We start from the raw sequence: 18,309 nt of genomic DNA on the forward strand, positions 1-18,309 counted from the left end.
AGAGGGTTTGTCTAATTCTGGGACAAAAATCTATTGGCTTACATTATAATAAATTATAATTTCCTGGAGTAGAAGAAATAAAAAGTTTTTTAACTTTGAAGGAAATAGAGGCATCCGTTTGTAAAACTTGGCACACGGGAAACCAACTCAGACTTATCTGAGTATTGAAATATTTAATTCTTTCATTTAGTCATTTCCTTGCTCTGCAAAATATACAGAATGTGGTGTCCCATGGTTTGGGAGACATAAAGGTAAATTAGCTGCTCATCTTGACTGCAAGTAACTTACAGTCTAAGAGAGACTCCTGATTCCACTAAATAGCTGTAGTGCAGAGAAGGAGACCTTTATTCTAATAAAGATATTAAGACTAATTAGATTAGCTAGAGTTGAGCATTTTGCCAGTGTGAGAAAAGCATTTATCATGTACAGTGTTTGCAGTAATTATCATAAGTTAAAGTGCTATTCCTTTCAGAGATATGCCAATCTGAGTATGGATATTAGGTTGTATAGTAATACATCTCATAAAAAAGAAGTCATCGCAGATTTTCAAAAATAAATTGATCATATGGTACAATTTTGCATTTCACCAAGTACTGTCTTTTAATGGTGCAAGTCAAAACACTCAGGATATGTTCACAAACGTTAGCCAGGATGATCTCCAACGGGCATGCCAGCGTGTCTGTATGCACTTAATGAATGCTTCTCTATTCATTTCACTTCCTTCTCATCATCTTAGTTCATTTGTTCAAGAAATCCACACCTATTTTTACCTTTCTCATGTTCTTCATTACATGTAACTTTACAAAATCTATATTATGGGTATAATGAGTTGCATGACTTTTAACACGTTTGCATTTACAAATTGCATTTGGACTTATCCTTCCTCCTCCAATAGAGTCTAAGATTAAATGTTATAACCCTACATCTTCCACTCTCCTTGTGGCTTTTCAAGATAGGGCCAGTGAAGTGAATACTTCTCAATGTGTAGGGTTGATCCTAAAAATTAAAGGAGTATTAATTGGAAAATTAATAACATAAAATCAGTCTTTTTTTGGGGGGGGGGTTTAAAATCAGTCTTATGTCTGTAATTTTCATGTAATCTCCAACAACAAATATATCCAGGTTACATACTGATCATTCCTTAAATTATGCATATTATAATTTAAAACTTTTATATATTTATAGAGAGATAAGTAAGCTGTTGTGAAAATCCCATAGGATTTGGAAAAATGCAAATCTGGATTTGAATACAAGTTCAACAATTTATAGGACCTCAAGCAATTTAGTTAGGCCATCTGAGCCTATATTTTCAGCGACTTGTTACATGAGGATATGAAACATTTTACAGGATCAGAAATGTTGTTTATAAATAGTTTAGCACCATGTCTGGCATATAAAAGGCCCTTAACAAGAGTAATCGCTATAATAATATTGATTACACTTAAACAAGAAAGTAAAATAAAAGATTTGTTTGATAAAAACTAATAACTCATCAAAATCATAAAAATGATACAGAAGCTTAATATCTAGGTACATACATTTTAATAAGTAATATACTTAATCTCATAAACTGTGGTACAGTGAAGGAATATTGCTGTTGATTTAATAGTCTGAGAGTTGTTTTAGGATTTTTGGTCTGTGAGGCATACTTTAAGGGTCGAGGCTGGCCCTTGGGGTACTGAAAGCTACCCAGTGCTTCAAACTGTCTGGTGTGCAGGCTCCTGCGGAGGAAATGAGCAAGGATCTGTGGCCCCTGACCTCAAGGGACTGAGTCCAATGGTAGAGATATAGCTTACTGACAAAAATTATAGTGTAAATAAAAACTACCATTATTGGGCACCTGCGGGGCTCAGTGGTTGAGCGTCTGCCTTGGGCCCAGGGTGTGACCCCGGGGTCCTGGGATCGAGGGCTCCCCGATGGAGTCCACTTCTCCCTCTGCCTGCATCTCTGCCTCTCTCTCTCTCTCTCTCTGTGTCTCTCATGAATAAATGAATAAAATTTTTTTTAAAAACTACCACTATTAGTTAAGCAGACTAGGTGCTATTAAAATTCAAAAGAAAGAGATTTTACGTTTAAGGGCAAAAGAAAGGAAGATTGTGTGAGGGTCTGGATATTTGTGAATGCATTATTGAGCGTATTAAACTATAGGAGTGTGACACAGCTGCTTTCCTCTTAATCTCCATTACTTTGAATTACATACCTCCTCCCATTTAATTCCTTATTAATCTTCAAAGTCATAAATGGAGTCAGAAAAATCTCCATGAATTTGCGGGAATGAATGTAGTAGACAATCCCCACTGTTCTAGAAGTCAGGGATCCTTTCTAAAGGGATTCACAAGACACGGAGTATTTTTCACGTGTGCCCTACAGTGTGAGAGGGGGAATGGCCCGAGCACTCTTACTTGATCCTCCAGGCCCACGGTGGCCTTGACCTATATTTACTCAGCAGGACTAAGCCCTGCCTTGGCACTAAGTTACCAAGGTGCTCGTGGAGGCCGGAGGAGGAAATGAGGGGAGCTACGCCTGGCTTGATCACACGTATTTTCAGATTGTCATCCTGCCATGTCTCAGTGCCTTTCCCATAGGTACTTAAGAAATTACTTCACTTTTTTTAACCAGAGATAATCATCAGGTTGTCTATAGGAAGAATTTTTTGAATCTCTAAATAAGAATGTTTGAAAGCAAATATGCCATTCAGTTTTGGGAAAACCATTTTCTGAACATGACTTAAATACGTTTCCCTTGTGATTGTCTGGTTTTCCAATCTCAGTATAATTACTCTCTCATGCTTGTAGAAAAACCTTATTATTCTAACCTCTATGTATAAATATCATAACTTTCAGTCTGATTTAATATGCCAGAGAACCAGTTTAAGATTTATTTAAAATAAACTTAATATGAAATAAAATCCATACTTTAGGAGGGGTGATGTACCTTAACCCCAAAGCACTAATGTCATAAACTGCATATATGTGCTGTTTTCATTAATTTAGTCTTTATACTTTCTTTCTTTTTTTTTTTTTTTTTTTTTTTTTTTTTCAAAAACAGAACAAAGGGCTTGGATTGGTGGAGGGAATTTACACATAATGGATCCTGCCCAAGTCTATAAAAATATGCCACTGAGTTTATAGCCTTCTTGCATCTATTGGCAGCTCCCCAGGGACAGATTTAAGAGATTGAAAAGAGGTTAAATAAAGTACAGATGAGAACAACTAGAATAAAATTTGAATTGAATAAAAGCCTTGAGACTCCTCTTAGAATGGCAAAATTTAAATGCTGGGAATCATAGAATATTACAATTTTGGAATTAGAATTGTCCAGATTGTGGAAGTTAATCCAAATACAATATTGGAACAGTGCCAGGAGTTGGGATTTTTTTTTTTTTTCTTCTTAATAACAGGCAGTACTCTTCCTCAGAGTTGTCTGCGGTCTGGCCAATTTATTTGTTTTGATTTGGAGAAAATTGCTTATGATTTAGAAGAGTGACTTTTTTTTTTTTTAATCTATCCTAAAACCACGTCCCCATCTCAGCACACAGGACTGGCTGTTGCAGAAGTGGCCGTGGGACGGGTTCCCAGGGAGAGCCAGGCTGACCAAACATTAGCTGGAGTGAATGTGAGGGTGCATGTGTGTCTGGGAGTGCATTTGAGAAACTTTGAGTTCTGTATATTCTTAGGTCTACCTAGAATTTCTTGAGACACTTGAATATTCCTAGATTTGCCCTAAGGCCATTGTACCCATTAGCATGTGGAAAAATGCCATGTGGCAGACCGATTAGGACTTCAGAGGACGGTGTTCTCCTTTGAGTCAGAGTCCCAGCTACCCTTCCTCCTGTACTCAGAAGGCCTGGGCAAGCCTCCAGAAGACTCTACGTTCAGTTTCCAAGCTACACCCCAAACTGCGTTTGGAACCTCCACCCAGTCCGGTGCCATATGTTTGCCCACTGCTGCCTCTTTGGTAGCTGAGAGCTTGTCATCCAGGCAGGAAAGAGAAAGAGAGAAAGAGAGAAAGAGAGAAAGCAACCCTCACTGAGCTTGGGCCTCTCGACCAGGAACCAGGGGCCCCAGGCTCTGCGAGGAGGCACAGAACAGCTAGTGGGCTCCTGTCTTTCCGATCTCACTGCAGAAAGTAGCACTTCTTTACTCATCAGCCCATCTTTCGCTTTTAAGATTAGAAAATACAGAATCATTTCTTTGTTCTCTTGTGTGTCACTTTGGAAAATAAGAAAAAAAAAAAGTGATTTCTTGAAAAACCAGTGAAATAAAGCCAGGCACCTGTTTTCCTTTCCTTTATCTTTGAACTGGACACTAAATCTGCACAATGTGAATGGTTTTGAAAGCATTCTTTTCTATAGTGTCAAATACGTTCAGTATTGTATAATGATAAGATCAGAACATTTATATTCAGACAGTTTTTGAAAGAAAATTAGGAGGCAGTGAAACTGCCTTAGAAGTTCTTGAGGATGGACTTTGACAGAAGTAAATGAAGTCTTTATTTTTTATTTTTTTACTGTTTTCAGCTTAGACATAATGATTAAAGTGCTCAGTATTGATTTTGTTTAGATTGGCAATTATTTTCTTATCGGTGTCCATTTTACATTACAAGTGTTGTTCTAAATACTTGAATTCTATTCTTGATATATAAGAATCTATATATCATAAGATCAGTTCTTAAGAGCCTTCAGAAACACATAAGATCATCCAAACTCTATTCTCCTTCTCTGCCCGAGGTTTTAAAAAAAAAAGGTCCCTTAGACTTTAGTTGACTGTTGATATTTCTATTTAGCAAGTATGTTCCAAAAATATGGTTAACTAGACAAAAAAAAAAATGTGAATACAGGATTTCTGGGGAAAATTTGTAAGCATTTCTTGTGTTAAGACAAAGATTTTAGCTGAAACCCAGAGTGATTATTTCCAAATCTTAAAATAGATTTCTTAGAAAGATGTGCAGAGAAGACACAAGACACATTCAAGCAAAACTACTTGTTTTTATTTTTCTGACTAGGGCCTTGGCCTCGAAACTGGCTCTGCTAAACTGGGCTCTGCTTTAAAAGATATAAAATAACAGCAGACCTGGTGGCCTCCTCGATGCCTTTCTTCTTGGCTTATATCTAACTTCAGACTTAATGTTAAGGAACCTTTGAAGGTTCCTTCAGAGCCTTCAGAAATACAAGAAAATCTTGAAGGAATGTGAAAACATTACTAAAGTGTTATCTCAGCTGGTTCAACCACCGTCCCAGAGGTCAGCTGCATACGCCTTACCTATGCTGCTTTTGCTTCACGTTTACAAATGCCAAGACAAGCGAGAGATAGAGGCAAGACCAAGAGAGACTGTACCGGGCAGCTCAGTATAATCTGTTGCGCCAGTGTACCCACTGGCTTCGCTCTCAGCAACAGGTGTCCAGTTCCCAGAAGCTTACCAGGACCCCTTTACCCTGGAAGTGGAATATAGAAAGGGACAGACTTCGTGGCCCTGGAGCCCATCAATAATATTTCTCCTTGTACATATGAAAGGTGTGATGCTACAATAAGAGGAGCATAGCTAGGGGAATCCCACGGACCGGAATTCAGTTCATAGATTTGGAAGTTATGGGGCTGCTGAATGTATTTTTTTTCTGAATCTCACTCTTAAATATGTATAATTAAAGCTTTCTTTCAGTATTATTTGAGAATTAAAATAATGAGTATCACATAGGTATGTGAGGCTGGTTCAAAACTCAAAAAATCCATCAATGTAATTTGCCAAACTAACAGACTTGACAGGAAAGCTACCTGATAGATCAACAGACACAGAAGAAATAATGCAACATCCATCGTGTTAAAAACTTTGGCAACCTAGGAATAGAAAGAAACCTCCTCCATTTGACATAGGGCATTTATAAGAAAACCTGCATTGAACATCATGCCGAATCATGAATGACTACTTTCCCTTTAAAATCAGGAATTAGGCAAGATTGTCCACTTTCACCACTCCTTCTCAGTGTTTGCATTGGAAGTCCTAGGAAATAAAAGGAGGATAGGAAAAGTATTCAACTGAAAAATAAAAAAATTAAACTACCCTTAACTGCATTGACAACATGCTTGTCTGTGTAGAAAATTCCAAGGAATCCACAGAATTTTTCCTCAAGCTAGTAAGCAAGTTTGCAAGTTTACAGAATACAAAATCAGTAAACAGAAATCAATTGCATTTCTGTACATTAGCAGTGCACAGTTGAAAAGTGGAAAACTGAAATTTAAAAAAGATACTGTCTTTTTTAAAAAGCTCTAACATAACGACATAGTTAGCTATAAGTCTAATTAAATATGCACAGGATTTGTGTTGAGAATACTACAAAAATATGATGAAATCAAAGAAAAAAAAAACCTCAGGAAATCATTATACCAGGTTCATGGGCTGGGAAACAGTTGATATAGTTAGGATGTTAATTCTCCCCAAAATGATATATAAATTCAATCTCAATTGTAATATCAACAATTATAGATAAGCCAATTATCCATTATAAATAGACGGATTCTAAAGTATATTATGGTGGCTCCTGGGTGGTTCAATTGGTTAAGCATCTGTCTTCTGCTCAGGTCATGATCTCAGTGTCCTGGGATCAAACCCTGCACTGGGGTCCTTGGTTGGCGGGGAATCACTTCTCCCTCTCCCTCTCTCCATCTCCTCCTCCCCCTGCTTGTGCTCTCTGCTTTCTCTCATGCTCTCTCTCTCTCTCTCAAATAAATATTAAAAAATAAATAAAGTGTATATGGTAAGGTAAAATGACTCAAATAGCCTAAGCAATTTAAAAAATGAACAAAGTTGGACTACCACTGCCTGTTTTTAAGATACTCTATAAATAAAGCTAGAGTAGTCAAGACAATGTGGTATAGCTGAAAGGATAGACGCATAACCAAAGGAACAGAATAGAAAACCCAGAAAGTGATCTATGTAAGTATGGAAAACTGATTTTTGACAAAGATGCAAAGACAACTGAATGGAGAATGGACAGTCTTCTTAAGAAATAGTTGACTAGGGCAGCCCGGGTGGCTCAGTGGTTTAGCGCTGCCTTCAGCCCAGGGCGTGATCCTGGAGACCCGGGATCAAGTCCCATGTCGGGCTCCCTGCATGGAGCCTGCTTCTCCCTCTGACTGTGTCTCTGCCTCTCATTCTCTCTCTGTGTCTCTATGAATGAATAAATAAAATCTTAAAAAAAAAAAGAAATAGTTGACTATTAGCTATCTGCCAAAAAGATTATTGATTTTATACCTCACACTGTATATAAAAAATTAACTTAAAATATATAAAATATATAGTGGACCTGTATGTCAAGTATAAAAGTATAAAAACCTATGATAAAATGTTCATAACCTGGGGTTAGGAAATGGTTTTTTAGGTATAGCACCAAAAATAGGATTCATAAAATTTTGTTTCATTGCAAATGATGACTTTGCTCTGCACCTATTAAGGAAATAAAACAAAACAAAAAACAGATAAAGATAAAATACCTGCATATCACATATCAAGTGAAGGATTCATATCCAGAATATATATAAAAGACTCTCAAAACTTACTAATAAGATAGAAACACAATGAAAAAAAATAGACAAATTATATGAACAGAATTCACCAAAAAATATATATGGTTGGCAAAAAGCACATGTAGGAATGCTCAATACCATTAGTTATTTGGGAAATGCAAACCAAAACCACAGTGAGTTATCACTACAAACCTTAGAATCTTTCATAACAGCAAAAATGCTATTGATTAACATATCGTGCAACCGGAACGCTCTCATACACTGCTGGCGGTACAGCCACTTTTTAAAAAATTTGATAGTTTCTGTCACTATTAAATATGCACTCACCATTTGACCCAGCAAGCTCACTCCTGTGTATTTATGAGAACTCAAAACCTTTATACGAATGTTTATAGGGCATTATCCATAATCACAAAAACTGGACACAACCCAAATGTCCTCCTAAGGATGAATAGATAATCAAATTGTAGGACGTCCTCATGGTGAAATTACTACTTAGTATTTAAAGGGACAAATTTTTAGTACTTAAAGAAATGGATGGTTCTCAAATGCATTTTGCTAAGTGAAAGAATCTAATCTTAGAGGTTGCATAGTGTATGATTCTATTTATGTGTCTCTCTGGAAAAGGCAAAAAAATAGAGGTAAAAAGAACAAATCATTATCAGAAGTTGGGCGAAGGAGGACACTGAACACAAATAGGCAGGACTAGGGAGTTCCTTTAAGCTTTGTAATTTTTCTGTATCCTGTCTATGAAGTTGTTATAAAAATCCATGCTTGTGTTAAAACAAAAAAATATACACCAGAAATGTTAACTTTATCCATGGAACCTTAAAAAAAAAAAAAAAAAGATAATTAAAGGGAGAAAATAAGCACATGGGTTATCCCTGAAAATACATACGGTTTTTATAATGAAAATAAAAAGTGTTTGGCAAAAAAGCAGCTCAGGTTTTATTGAACTCAAAACTTTGCAAAAATAGTATAATGTTCGTGATGAATAAAAACCATGATTTTTAAAATATGATTTTGAAAAATTGAAAGTCAAATGATATTAAATTAAAACTTAAATTCTGACTTTCTATAAAATAAATATCACTGAGAAGAGTAGCTTGTAAATAATTGATGGTAAATTAATTATTAGCCAACATAATTTAAAATAGCAATAATTAATAACAACGTTATATACTGCCCTTATTACTTATCCCTCATCTTTTAAAATGGACTTTTATGTTTTTTAAGATTTTATTTATTTATTCATGAGAGACACAGAGAGAGAGAGAGAGGCAGAGATACAGGCAGAGGGAGAAGCAGGCTCCATGCAGGGAGCCCGATACAGGACTCGATCCCAGGACCTCGGGATCACCCCTGACCTGAAGGCAGACGCTCAACTGCTGAGCCACCCCGGAGCCCCTAAAATGGACTTTTAAAAGAATAATCCTAACAGCTAAAATTTTCTCATCCTAAACTCATTGGAAAACAAACAAACAAACCAACCAGAATCAATACTACTTTTCTGTTTTTCTTTTCTAGTATAAGCTAATTTTTTCCCTTCTTACGCTTTTGAAGTGAACTTTCAATTATAAAATGTCAAACTACGTTCCAAAGTAGATGTGGGAATTGCCAGCCTTGGCACAGTGTGGTGAAACCCATCGGTAAAAACAACAGCAGCAGGTGGCAAGCGGTGGGAAGGTCTGTGGTTACAAATGTTCACGGCAGGCTGACAAGGCCCCTGATGCAGTGCTGGTTGGACTAGTCGTGCTTGTGTTTGGGTTCCGAGTCTACACATCGGTTGCTTCTGGTTGAGTTACTGGCTTCACCAGTAACAGTGTGTGGTTGGAACAGGTTGGATCAGAAGCTATCGTTTTTCAAAATGCCATCGTAGACCTGGGAGAGGTAGCGGGAGTCCCCCGACCCTCCCCACTTCCAGGACGGGGTGTAATCCAGGTATGGGCCGTGCACTTGGGCCAAAATCCAAATCTCTTCTCTGGGCTCTTCAGAGTGGAGCAGCCTGTATTGTTGTTGGCAGTGGGGTAAACATTATCACTTTGCAGCTTGTCAGAAGTAATACAGAGCTTCAACTTTCACATACTAATCCAAACCCAAGATTTGTTTGCAGTTGGAATTGCTTTCCACGAGGCAGGCAAGGATGATCAGAAATTCCAAGCTTTACCCCTTTGCACACACACAACGATGGGAAAAAGCTCAGCTACAGATGGATCTTGTACTTCTGTTTTTATATTTCCCTCCTGTGCATTCTAAAGAAAGCCCATTGCATCACGGCACATTTCATAAATACCAGAAACCTCTATTACTCTCAGCTTTAATTCCTGCCAAAATCTGTTTGAGCCCTAAAAGGAAAGCAAGGAAATTAATGGGCACCGAAGGGGGAGGAGTGGGATTGGAATAGCTTAACTCATACGTGGATCATTGTTTTTGTAATGGTTCTGTTCATATGTATGACACTACCCTGTAAACATTTAATTTAAAGAAAAATCTCATTTGTATCTCAAGAAAAACCATTACAGACTGTAGATGGTATGAGCACTCAAGTTCCAGAGCACTGTTTCATGAAGAGGAGAGGTCTCTTGCTGTGCCCTTGAGATTTCAAGCTTTACTGGAGCAGGGAGTTTTGGCTCTTTGTTCACTGCTGTCTTCCATGGTCTAGAAAGAATATCGAGCATCTATTGGAACGAGTAGCTGTCACATGAGGTTGTTAATTGGGAAAGTCATTAATTAGTAGAGTCTTATTTCAGCCGTTGTTTCTGTAAATATCTATTTGCATGTTATATATGCAGACCAGGGCCACCTGCTGAGGCGGTGGCTGTGAGCAGGGAGAACATGGCCCTTGCCCTGCTGGAGCTCACTGTGCAGCGGGAGAGACTGTATGTTAAATAATAACCTATTAAGTAAATAAATGCAAACATGAGGTTCTATTAAAGCAAAGCATAAGCTCTGCTGTTGCTTTAGAGGTGGGGTGCAGAGTGGAGGGGAGAGAGAGAGAGAGAACCCCAAGCAGGCCCCATGCCCAGGGTGGAGCTCCACTCAGGGCTCCATCCCATGACCCTGAGATGGTGACCCAAGGCAAAATCCTGTCGGGCGCTGAACCAACGGGGCCACTGAGACACCCCAAAGTATATGATTCTAAGAGCTCATGCAGCACAGAAAATGTGACTTGGCAATGAGAGAAGAGCACACACGGATAAAGATAAAAACGAGGGCTCTCATTTCACCTTCAGGACTTTTGAAATACATTTCACCAATTTCTAACCCCCTTCGTAACGCGGTGCCTCCCTTACAGCGCTCTGTCTTGCATTAGGCTTATGGGAGCTTTGCTTCTTCATCCTAATACGTTTTAATCGAGTGAGATACGTTTTGATTCTACTAATTACTCTTGTTTAAAGGCTGAGCGTGTATCGGTCACTTTCGTCTCTTGCACAGAGCAAGCCAATCAAAAGTACAATGAAGTCAGTAGTTGCCTTTTCCGTGTTTAATTATAAACATCTTAGAGTACATTTCTTAGAATATGTACAATTTATGACCCCCCAAAACCCCACCACCTCAAAATTTTATTCTCTAACAGTAAAAGTGCATAATATCGCTTTCTGTCCTCGAGGGTGGTGGGAATTGGTGGAGCAGCCCCAGGGGGGGCGAGGGCCAGGCTGGGGCAGGGGGGTGGGGATCTAGGAGCAGAGGATCGGTGCTTTCTTTTGCTTAAGGGCATTAAATCTATCAGGGACCTGGGGTAGGGAGCAGCCAGGGTTCTAGAGACCCTGCTGCCCTGGCCCCCTGAGGCTGTGCCCAGAGAGGCACCACAACCCTGGGGGGGGAGGGCATGGGTGTGGGGTACCGGCAGGGGGGTTAGAGGGCAGAGGAGGGGCTACTTCTGTTGGTGCAACTTAGTTCACACATTTTTTAATAAACCAGAGTGGGGGTCACCAAAATAGAAACAAAAACAAAAGAACTGCATGTGCATGTGTGTAGTGAATAATCTTGGTTCATCCCTCCAAGCCCCTCCTGCACCACTCGCCACCTTGTCACTCCCAGGAAGCTGGTGTCTATGGACTACAACAACCGCAGGCCCACACGACCTCCAGCTACTGTTTAGATTTGACCAGTTGGGAAATAACAGCAGGTTAGAAATGGACAAAAGAGAGCCTGGGCTCTTGTCTTTCCCTGGCTCCCTCCTTGCCCTTCCATGGTGTTCCCCCGGCTGCATTCTGCTCCTCAGCGCCTGGGCCGGCTCAGGCTCCCTCAGCCCCAGCCCTGACTGTCTCGGGCCTCTGACATCTGCAACCCAAGGGTGACAAAGGTTTCTGGCCCTTGGGAGCTGTAAGAACATTGTCAACCTTTGCTGGTTTCTCTTAGCCCTGCCCACCCCTTTGTAAATAAAAAAAAAAAAAAAAAAAAAAAGATTGCTCATCTGAGTTAGCCATCCCTATTCCACGAGGACTCCAATACAAGAGACATAATTTTCCTTGTTCAAAGCGAGGGTAAAACTGAAAAATGAGTGAAGAGCAAACTGTTATAAAATAAGTTTGGGAGTAAACTGAGAAGTCACATGTTTTATGGCAAGGAGCAGAGACCTTGCAGTTAGATGGGCCTGGTTTGTTCCAGGCTCTAGAACTTTCTGCATGTGAGACCACAGACAGGGTACTTACGTGGTTTGGGTCTCAAGATTCGCACATGTAAGTGGGGATGGGAGGTCAGGACAGGACTGATACGAGAATCCTTGCTAACATACAGGATGCTCCTGACACCGTAGGCACGCAGGGAATGGTGCTGTCATCACTAGTCGTAACCTCCGCTGAAAAGGGCACATTCAAGCAACAGGTCAGAGACGTTCCTTTGAAGACAGCAGAGCTACGGTGATTTTGACAAGGAAGGGAAGAAAACTCTGTGTGCATTTATGCTTCCCCCCCCCATGCATATTATTTAGATAAATATGCTTCAGTTTATATCTACTATTATAAGAACATGTGTTTAGATTTTGTCAAGTCAGATGGCATCCGGAGACACTACCCAGTCTCGGGCCATCAAATTTTAAAGTTTTACTAAACCACAAAGTTCATCTTGAGATTATAACAGGAGTCAGACCACTACATTTGTCATAATTTCTCCTTCTTAGGGACATGATGTGAAATTCCATTAGGTCATAATATTCTTGCTACACATCTTCTAAAAATTCTAACAGTTTATTGGTCGCATTTTCAGAATTCATTCTATAATTTTTTTTTTCACCTGAGTCCTTAAGGCGAATTCGTTTCCTTGAAGATAAATTTTACCAGAATAGGTCTTTTAAAAATGTGTGTTTTGCACTAAGGAAATCAACCATTTAGGGGCACCTGGGGGACTCAGTTGTTTGAGCATCTGACTCCTGGTTTCGGCTCAGGTCATGATCCCATGGGTCATGATATCTGGCTTTGCGCTCTGTGGGGAGTCTGCTTCAAGAGTCTCTTCCTCGGGAACCCTAGGGGGCTCAGCGGTTGAGCATCTGCCTTTGGCTTGGCTTCAGGACGTGACCCCAGGGTCCTGGGATCGAGTCCCACCTCAGGCTCCTCCACGGAGAGCCTGCTTCTCCCTCTGCCTATGTCTCTGCGTCTCTCTCTGTGTCTCTCCTGAATAAATAAATAAAATCTTTAAAAAAAAAAAAAGTCTCTTCCTCTTCCCCTCCCCTCCTCCCTCTCTCACTCTTTCTGTCTCTAAAATAAGTAAATTAAAAAAAAATAAAAAAGAAAATCAACCATCTTTTTTTTGACTCTCCACTTTTCTCTTTTAAGTTTTCTAAGGGTATGTTTTTCCAATTAAAGCTCGGTATCAACTCAAAGCCCATTGAGTTAAATGTGTCAGAATGGTCACTTTTCCTCCTTTGGTGTCCGGTGCTCATGTGAATGCATTTCTAGAAGATAACCGTATTTGCAATTATACCTCTTGGACTTTTGTGTGAAAAGTCCAGTTGAAATTGTTAGATCCCTTTAAATATGTCAGCATTTATGAAACGTTCTTAGAACAATTGGAAGTAGAACAATTGCAAGTGGCTTGAGAAAAATCTGTTCTACATATAGGAAATGACACATCTTCTGTAGCTTATAGCTTTATCCTTGAACTCGTGAGCTGCACGTGCTCATGCTTACCAAAATTCACACGGTCTCTTTTCTAGTAATTAGCTTTAAAGGAGTAGTTATCAAATATTATTCAAAGGTATCAGAGAAAGCCAACAAGGAAAGAAATGGAACTTTGGAACATTGAAGACATGAGTTCTGAATACGCGGAGGGCGTAGCTGACGCCGTGCAAGGAACTAACAGATACTGTTAGTTATGCCAAGCAGAACGTGATGGCATTTAGTGTAGAACTTCGAAAAAGAACTTTGTACTCTTTTGAACATTAGGATGTCAGAATTTCAGCTTAGATTATATAGGTTTCCAACAAAGATGATCTGTATAATCGCTTTGGAAACACTCAATTGTTCAGGAAATGAGACGACACTGCATTGAAGATGCACAGCAAGGAAACTGCAGAGCTGCGGGAAGGACATTTGTTTCATCATCCACATTTTTTTCCAGTCTTCTTTAAGCGTTGGATTTGACAAATATTTTCAGCAGTTATGTTTTCTGTGAGGAGTTTTCTATCTTGTGCGCATAATCCTTTGAAGAAAATGTGTTGAACCCAAGAATTGCAAAGACAGAGAAGTAGGAGTAGGAACATACCGAAAAGAACCTACTCAGATAACCTTCGTAGACAAGACTTCACTGACTTTATCACCTGGATTAGGAGTTTCTTTTGGGTGGTTTTATAATGTGCTGTGTGTATTTCATATTGTTTTTTAGTATAAAATCTGTTTTTATGTATCTGCTTCCCTTGTGAGTGAGCACCGTGTTATACCCAACAGTGAGTCAAGGCCTGGCCCAGAGAAAGAACTCAAGAATTGTTTGAAATCATTACATAAATGATTTTTTAAAAACTTGATGAATATAAATCAGTCTTAAAAATAAGAATTGAGGGATGCCTAGGTGGCTCAGTGGTTGAGCACCTGCCTTTGGCTCAGGTTGTGACCTCGGGGTCCTGGGATCGAGTCCCATATCGCGTTCCCTGCATGGAGCCTGCTTCTCCCTCTGCCTGTGTCTCTGCCTCTCTCTCTCTCTCTGTGTCTCTCATGAAAAAATAAATAAAATCTAAAAAAAAACAAATTTTAAAGTCCACTTTGAAAGAGAAGGGATAAGTAATAAGGGAAGTACATATCATTGTTACGATTATTATTTAAAATTATATTGGTGGGGATCCCTGGGTGGCGCAGCAGTTTGGAGCCTGCCTTTGGCCCAGGGCGCGATTCTGGAGACCCAGGATCGAATCCCACGTCGGGCTCCCGGTGCATGGAGACTGCTTCTCCCTCTGCCTGTGTCTCTGCCTCTGTGTGTGTGTGTGTGTGTGACTATCATAAATAAATAAAATAAAAAAAATTAAAAAAAATAAATAAAATAAAATTATATTGGTTAATAATTTACCACCAATTATTTACAAGCTACTCTTCTCAGTACTATTTATTTTTATGTGTCTCTCATGAATAAATAAATAAAAATAAGAGTTGGTACTTATGGGGACGCCTGGGTGGCTCAATGGTTGAGCATCTGCCTTCCGCTCAGGTCATGATCCTGGGATCCGGGATCAAGTCCCACTCCGCACAGGGAGTCTACTTCTCCCCCTGCCTGTGTCTCTGTCTCTGTCACTCTGCGTCTCTCATGAATAAATAAATAAAACCTTAAAAAAATTGATACTTCTGCTGTAAAAGTTAGTTACACACATTGTTAACCCACGGCAGATTTTATGTGATTCCTATCTATTCTCTTAGAAATGAGCACAAGGAATACAGTTTGATAGATGGGGGCAGACATTCCTGTTGATATGTACCCAGCAGCACATGTTCATTTTTCACCAAATTATATTCCATAGTTTGTTAAGATTGTGGGTATAGACTTATAGGCTCTAAGGTTGCTTTGGTTCGGTGGTGTCTACCTTCAGAGCTCTCTGCTGAAAATGTGTGTGGTATTTATATCATGTGAAACCATGGTAATGAACCATGTAGGATTGGGGTTCACGAGGAGCCATAGAACATTCTGAAAAGACACGGACTTTAGAATCCAGCCCATGGATTCTAAATTTTACCATTCAGCTCGGCCAGTTGTTAGATTTATGAACCTAAGGACGTAAATATCATAACCTCTCCCACTATCGTTCCCATCTGGGAGGGGCATTATTGAAAAATATTTTCTGAATTTTTGCAAACACAATTATTCCAGAAAAGAACATAAGACACATACATTTGTGAAAAATAAAGGACAGATAAATGTCTATATAAATAAATAATGCCTCAAAGAACAGTCGCTAGTTTTTATCCCCACCTTGACTGTCACAGTAGGTCCTTTCGGCCTCTTTGTTCTCCGTAGGCCAGAGCTGTCCTGGTAAGCTTTTATGCCTGTTCACCTTGTGTAGTGTGATCTGATATATCTGTTAAGAAACACCAATGTAGGATATGAAATGGTCAACTTTCTGCTTCTGGGCCCTGGTTGAGAAGAGCCTTTTATCCCAGCAGAACATAGGAGTAAAAGAATGAATATTTGGCCTGTGTCATTTCTTGGATGTAGTGTAGAAAACACGAGTTGGTCATTAAGGGAAATTGTCTGGTGTTCTTGTAGGATTTCGGTGTGCTTTTTGTGGACCTTGGGGAGTTCCTCCAATAGGGTGTTTTCTATTTTTGTCGTTACGAGGTCCCAGAAAGCTAAGGGACTCAGTGTTGTGCTCCCAGTTAATTTACAGTTCTTCCTCGCGTCCCTTCCTAGTTCACATTCTATTTACACACTGAGACTGAACATGAAAATAAATAAATACATGGTTTTATAAAACCAAAGATAAAATCCCCATTCCTAGGTTTATTTGAATTTCATCCGTTCAACGATGTCTTATTTCTGTAGGGGCTCTTTTAAAAATTGCCTTTTTAACCCATGGCAGATTTTATGTGATTCTTACCCCCAAATTTAGAAAAATGTAATTTCTTTTCCGGGATTCCCATTGGTCTCAACGGGCAGTACACACTGGTACCTCTGCTTGTCTTTACTTGAATCCATCCATTTGAAGAGCGACTTGGAAACCTCGAGTTAATTTATGAACTGGCTATAAAATTGAGTAGCTAAAAGATTACTGACCTGAGCAATCTGTGTAGAACTTAGATGTATTTATATGCTAAATGTGATCATTACTAGAAGGGTACGTTTTTCTCTGTCTTTAGCCCTCGCCCACACCTGTTATGACCCACGTTCTACTCTGTCTCCAAATTGAAAATAAGATGAGTAACTGGAAGGCAAAAGCTTCATTAATTGGATGTTCTACGTACTGATGCATTTGCATTATCTCTTTCACTTTTCAATCACTCCCTTAGAAATCTAGATTGATTCAGAGAATCAGCATGTGGGCAGGTGGATAGGGAAGCTGGTAGGAACAGGTGTGCCCTTAGCTATGTTCTTTCTGTGTCTTGCCCTCTACTGGTATGGACTTGCTAAAGGTTCTTTACATTTCAGTGCCTGTAAATTTGGGGGTAAATGGATGGTATCCAGGAGTTTCGAACTAACTTATAGATGCAGCTTGATGTGGTGGTTTTAGCTTGGAATATAAACCCCTTTCTGCTTATTTATCTGTGTGACATAAGTCATGTCACTTTTCCACTCTTAAGTCTCAGTTCCTTGCAGCTAATAGAAATAACAATACCTGCTTTATAAGACGGTTGGAAAATCAAATGTAGTATGTATGTTTGAGGGAGAATAGACTATAAAAAGAAGGGTTCCATTTAGTAAATAGTAGTTCAAATGTTCATGTATTAAGCTTCGTTTATTTTGCTACTTAGAAATCTAAATGGTTAGATTTATTCAAAGACAATCCAAATGATTGTTCTCGTAAATTCCTAAATGAACTTAACCACTTGGGCTTTTTTTTTTTTTTTTTTTTTTTTTTTTACGGAAGCCTTTAAAAATGGTGAAGTGTCAACTGTAAGAGAAGCTGTTTATTTCTCAGAACTATTTGACAAAATTCTCACCTTCCCTGACAAAATATAAACAAAACTAACTCAATGAGTTCTAGTCCCTGGGTGGTGCTTTTCAAGAGTACTTTCCTGAAAGAGCCATCACAAGAATTAGAATTATTCGTTGACCTTTGCTGATGATTTCTTTCTTCTAAAACTCACCCTTTTGAATTCGCAGGTATGAATGTAAGCAAGAGCGAGATAACAAAGGAAACTTCATTGAAACCGTCTAGGAGATCCCTGCCTTGCCTCGCCCAGAGCTATGCTTACTCAAAGAGCTTGAGCCAGTCGACCTCACTCTTTCAGTCAACGGAGAGTGAGTCTCAGGCTCCCACTTCGGTAACTTTACTCTCCGCTGGCAAAGCAGAGCCAGGTGAGCAGCTATTCCTGGTTTTCTTGTTCAACTTGCAAAGAGTAAGTGTTCTCAAACCATTCCTTCATCCATTATGCTAGTATTTATAGAGCTCGCTAGCAGGAAGGCTGGCATAGAAAGGAGAACAGTACACCAGTCAGACAGAAGGCCATTTGTTGACCAGATGTGTTTTCACTCCTTTCTTGCCTTGAAAGAAGCCAACCTTGGGGGAACCCAGACCTGGTATTTCCTGTTTGCTGGCTCATTATCATTTCTGGTGAGAATCTATAACCGGTAACGGAGTAGAATTGTGTCAGCCATAATAAACTCAGTTTCCTAAAAAGGAAGACCAAAGACTTTAAATAATATTGACAAT

At 39.3% G+C, this 18,309-nt stretch overlaps 1 protein-coding gene across 6 annotated transcripts in view; it reads left to right on the forward strand.

Moving 5' to 3' along the window:
• Window positions 1–18,309, forward strand: part of ANO3 (anoctamin 3) — a 372,280-nt gene that overhangs the window by 184,953 nt on the left and 169,018 nt on the right. For all 6 annotated transcript variants that reach the window (XM_025459798.3, XM_025459799.3, XM_025459797.3 and 3 more), the window contains one exon: window positions 17,760–17,954. In XM_025459798.3, the coding sequence (XP_025315583.3) occupies window positions 17,760–17,954 (195 nt within the window). The remainder of the gene's footprint in view (window positions 1–17,759; window positions 17,955–18,309) is intronic.

This window comes from Canis lupus, chromosome 21, assembly GCF_003254725.2.
Source record: "Canis lupus dingo isolate Sandy chromosome 21, ASM325472v2, whole genome shotgun sequence".
Lineage (NCBI taxonomy): Eukaryota > Metazoa > Chordata > Mammalia > Carnivora > Canidae > Canis > Canis lupus.